The sequence below is a fragment of the Hemibagrus wyckioides genome, linkage group LG06 (genome assembly GCF_019097595.1).
Source record: "Hemibagrus wyckioides isolate EC202008001 linkage group LG06, SWU_Hwy_1.0, whole genome shotgun sequence".
Classification (NCBI taxonomy): domain Eukaryota; kingdom Metazoa; phylum Chordata; class Actinopteri; order Siluriformes; family Bagridae; genus Hemibagrus; species Hemibagrus wyckioides.
Genome location: NC_080715.1, coordinates 35,500,527 through 35,505,517, shown reverse-complemented (window position 1 = coordinate 35,505,517; position 4,991 = coordinate 35,500,527). Strand labels below are relative to the sequence as shown.

The 4,991-nt window shown below is 37.7% G+C and overlaps 1 protein-coding gene across 1 annotated transcript; it reads left to right on the top strand.

Annotated features, from left to right (window-relative positions):
• The first annotated feature begins 3,068 nt into the window (after positions 1 to 3,068).
• Positions 3,069 to 4,067, top strand: LOC131353831 (uncharacterized protein F54H12.2-like). Its single transcript, XM_058390904.1, has one exon. It carries the CDS (start codon positions 3,069 to 3,071, stop codon positions 4,065 to 4,067), a length of 999 nt encoding a protein of 332 aa, XP_058246887.1.
• Positions 4,068 to 4,991: the final 924 nt, after the last annotated feature.

Genomic DNA, 4,991 nt, shown 5'->3' with positions numbered 1-4,991 from the left:
AGTGAAAGGAACTCTGAATGCTTCAGCATACCAAGACATTTTGGACAATTCCATGCTCCCAACTTTGTGGGAACAGTTTGGAGCTGGCCCCTTCCTCTTCCAACATGACTGTGCACCAGTGCACAAAGCAAGGTCCATAAAAGACATGGATGACAGAGTCTGGTGTGGATGAACTTGACTGGCCTGCACAGAGTCCTGACCTCAACCCGATAGAACACCTTTGGGATGAATTAGAGCGGAGACTGAGAGCCAGGCCTTCTCATCCAACATCAGTGTGTGACCTCACAAATGCGCTTCTGGAAGAATGGTCAAAAATTCCCATAAACACACTCCTAAACCTTGTGGACAGCCTTCCCAGAAGAGTTGAAGCTGTTATAGCTGCAAAGGGTGGACTGACGTCATATTGAACCCTATGGATTAGGAATGGGATGTCACTTAAGTTCATATGTGAGTCAAGGCAGGTGAGCGAATACTTTTGGCAATATAGTGTATGTGCAATGACAAAGTTGAATCTAATCTAATCTAAACTTCCTTTACTTTGTTATTAACAAAGAATTTATCAACCATTCTCCAAGCCTTAAATATGAATTGAAGACTAAACTTATAACTTTCATGTTTCAGCCTCCAACAAAGAAAGTCACAATGTCTGCAAAAGGACCAGGACTGAAGTCGACTCCAGGCTTTCTACATAGAACATGTTGACGGAAAAGATAAGTCTTATTCTAACTTAATAATCATTAAGTTAGTTAATAAGTCATTATAAGTGAGCAGGCATTGAGAAGTGAATAAGTTAATCTGTACAAACCAGCTCAAAACCCCTAGGAAATAACAGCTGTTTAAATGTGGAAAAATACTAATTTAAGAAAAAAACAACATTGAAAACATTATTAAAAGGGTTTAAGCCATGACATCACAATGAATAATAACCCCATTAAAATGACTATAGACACTTTATGTTTGTTTGTTTTTAATTTATGTTCAGATATCAAATCCACCTACAAAACTGTTAGACACCTACATTTGAAAGGGGAAAAATAATACTGATCTTGTTTAATGCACCTTTAACTCACATGAACAGGACTTTTAGTATGTGGAAATAACATAAATAGTGAAGGTCTAAGACCACTTGGGCAGGAGTTCTTATAGAAAATAAATCAACAGTGGTGTGGTGTGATGAAGCAGAGTTACTCTTTACCACCCTGAAGTTAAGCAGTGCATCCATGGATGTCTTAAATTTGAATTTGGCATGAGCTTAAATTTAAGCACAACATTTCTAAATACATCTCATTTTTACACAATTTTTCTGTAACACTTAAATAATAATAATAAATTAAAAAACTGTTTGAGAAGTGTGGAGCTTTGTTTCTGTGCAGATGTTTGTACTGGACCATCAGATATTTGTCATCACTGTCATGTTAATGGCCATTTGTTTATTTCGGCAGAGCCACAATAAGGAACTCACCAAACTGAGAAGTAAATTCAAGAAGAAAGTAAAAGGTACTTGTCACAGTTCATCAAGGATGAAGACCAGGAGGAAGAAGGTAAAGTGAAGTGTTCTTTATTACAGCGATAAACCCACACTGTTGAGAAGTAATGATTAACTAAAAGAGGAAATAAGGCAAATGAGGAGACTTATCATACAATACAGGAACTCCCGGTGGAGGTGCACAGTTCAAGATTCCACAGGCGGGGGTTCTGTAGGAATTCAGAAATCAGGTAATCCGATATAATCAAACTCGGGAAAATCCGATATCATCTAGCATGGGAAAATCCGGTATAATCAAGCACAGGTAAATACTTAGGCAGAAGGAAAGACCACAGGGTGAATCACCTTAATACCAGCTGATTAGCTAGTGGGTTGACTGTGCCTTATAGTTTCAAGTGAATGGGGTGCAGGTGCAGGTGATCAGTACTCTGGTGATTGGGGGCGTGGTTGAGTGGTAGGAACTGTGGCTGTGGTAGATATGCCTGTGACAGTACTTTACTAATAGCTTATGTTTTTGACTCTCTATTACACGTGTAACATTGTACCTCATCTCAATGTGTTAATTTTTCTATTCAGAAATCAAGACTGTATATGAGAAGAAACTGAAAAAAACAGCAACAGGAGCAAATGGCTTCGGGTATGCCTAGGAGATTTATCATCTCTTGCTGGTTAGATTTTCATCACATTTATTCATGTAATCTACACAGAACTGCATAAATTCATCAGTAAAACAATTAATGTAAATAACTACGAGGGTTTGTCAAATGAATTGCTATTCTATCAATTTATTTTGTTAATATTATTAATAAACATCCCAATTGCACACTGTGAACTTTTTGAAAATTTTTTTCACTGTTCTCTTATCGTTCCCTTATTGCAAACTACATTCACCAGCATGGAGGAGTGCTGTTATAGGAAAATAATGAATGGCAGGGTGGTGTGCAGAAGTGGAGTTAATGTAACCATCATAAAATGATTATCATCTGACCAATCAAAAAATTGTGGTCTAAAATTTATGGAGATAACATGATGATATGTTGTGTGTTTGGGAGGGTTACTGTTTGACCGAGGGCTAAAGCACAATTTCAGGGGTCAGGTCTCGCGATGCTTTCACGTAAAAAATCTAAAAGACCCCGGGGCAACGACACACGATTCGGAATAAAAGACGCAGAGTAACTAACATCAAAATCAGTGTGAAAAAGACCAAGCAGAGAGACAAGAAGCATCCCCCCATCTCCCGCAAAAGAAAGCAGCTGAACATTTTCTAACACCATGGCTTTCTTACACAGTCTATCCACAGAGTGTACAAAGTCCGAGCTGGATATTTTCACATTACCTTATACACAGACTAGTATTGAAAAGTACACTTACGTCGAAATACCACCGCTTTCTGCTCTGACGGACAATGGGCCCTTGGAGTTCTTCGTGGCCGGAAACGGTGAAAATTACCTCGATTTAAATAACACGTTCCTACACCTCGCTTTGTAAAATCACCAACGCTGATGGGACCAACATAGACGACGATGCTAAGGTGGGGGTTGTAAATTACCCCATAGCTTCCATGTTTTCACAAGTCGACGTCATGCTTGGGGACCGACTTATTTCACAATCAAGCAGTACTTATGCTTACCGCGCTGCATTTGAATGTCTGCTCAATTATGGTAAAGAAACGTTGGAATCACAATTTTGCACAGGATTATTCTATAAGGACACCGCAGGACATATGGACGCCACTGACCCCGAGGGGCGAAATGAGGGTCTTAAGCAAAGGGTTCGATTCACCGTTGAAAGCAACACGTTTGATCTGATCGGACACATTCACTCGGATATATTTTTTCAAGATAAACTGTTGTTGAACGGTGTGGATTTAAGAATTAAAATGGTTCGTAGTAAAGACGAATTTTGTTTGATGAAGGAAGGCAACGGAAGTTTCACTCTAAAAATGATCAACGCAGCCCTGTTTGTCAAGAAAGTTACCGTTTCTCCACCTATACGAATAGGTCACGCGAGAGCTCTTGGCACAGCCACGGCTAAGTATCCGATCGAGAGAGTTTGTATGAAAACCTTTAGCTTACCAGCGGGGAGTCGCCATTGTTCTCAAGAAAACGTCTTCCTCGGACCTTTACCTAAAAGTTTAATTTTCAGATTAGTAGACAACGACGCCTTCAGCGGGGCGTTCAAGAAAAACCCTTTTAATTTTAAACATTACGATACAGAGTTTGTGGCTCTGTACGTGGACGGAACTCAATACCCTGCAAAACCGTTTCAACCTGATTTTCGATCCGGTAATGCGATTCGTGAATTCTATTCTTTAATTCAAGCATCGGGAAAGCAACTAAAGGATCAACCGTTGGCTATAAACAGAGAAGAGTATTCGAACGGATATACTTTATTTGCATTCAACCTCAACCCCGAGGATGATTGTGGTCAACATTTGTCATTAATAAAGTCGGGGAACATGGGACTGGAACTCAGATTTCACGTCCCCCTACCGAGAACAGTGAATCTCATCGTCTACACCAGTTTTGACAGTATTCTTGAAATAAACAACCGGAGAAACGTGCTCATCGATTACCAGTAACTCATGGATACCGAGGAACTAACAACCGTTATGAGAAGTTGCTGTGAGATAGATAAAATATTTCGAGGTGTGATGGCCTGTGATACCGCGGTAAAGTTAGTTTTACATTCGCATATTCGCATTTCCGGCTTCAATAGCTGCTTAAATAAATCCGCAAATAAGATACACATATATACATATATTTCCTCTCTACATAGTCTTTAAGCTACACCCTCTTTTTTCTTGAGTAAGCGCTTACATTAAACAAATTTTGAAAGCATAATCCCTATTGTTCTCTACGGCGCAAGGAATGATTTAGGGATTATCGCAAAGTGCAGCCCACTGACAAAAAGCGTAGAACGATATTGATTTTTCTGTTCAGCGTCTGAAGGATCAAACAACTACGTTGCCAACTAGAAATGCCAGACTGATAAAATATGAATTTTTAACAAAAATGCAGCAACATTTTTTTTTTCATTTTAAACATTAGCATACACAATGGAATGAATGATAATTAAATATATTTAAAACTATAGGGCTTTAACAAGCAAAATAATGTAATTGTTTGATAAGCCTATTCAATTTCTCCATTTCTTATATATATATATATATATATATATATATATATATATATGTATATATATATATATATATATATGTATAAATATATATATATATATATATATATATATATATATATATATATATATATATATATATATATATATATATATATATATATATATATATATATATATATATATATATATATACACTATATTGCCAAAAGTATTCGCTCACTTGCCTTGACTCGCATATGAACTTAAGTGACATCCCATTCCTAATCCATAGGGTTCAATATGACGTCGGTCCACCCTTTGCAGCTATAACAGCTTCAACTCTTCTGGGAAGGCTGTCCACAAGGTTTAGGAGTGTGTTTATGGG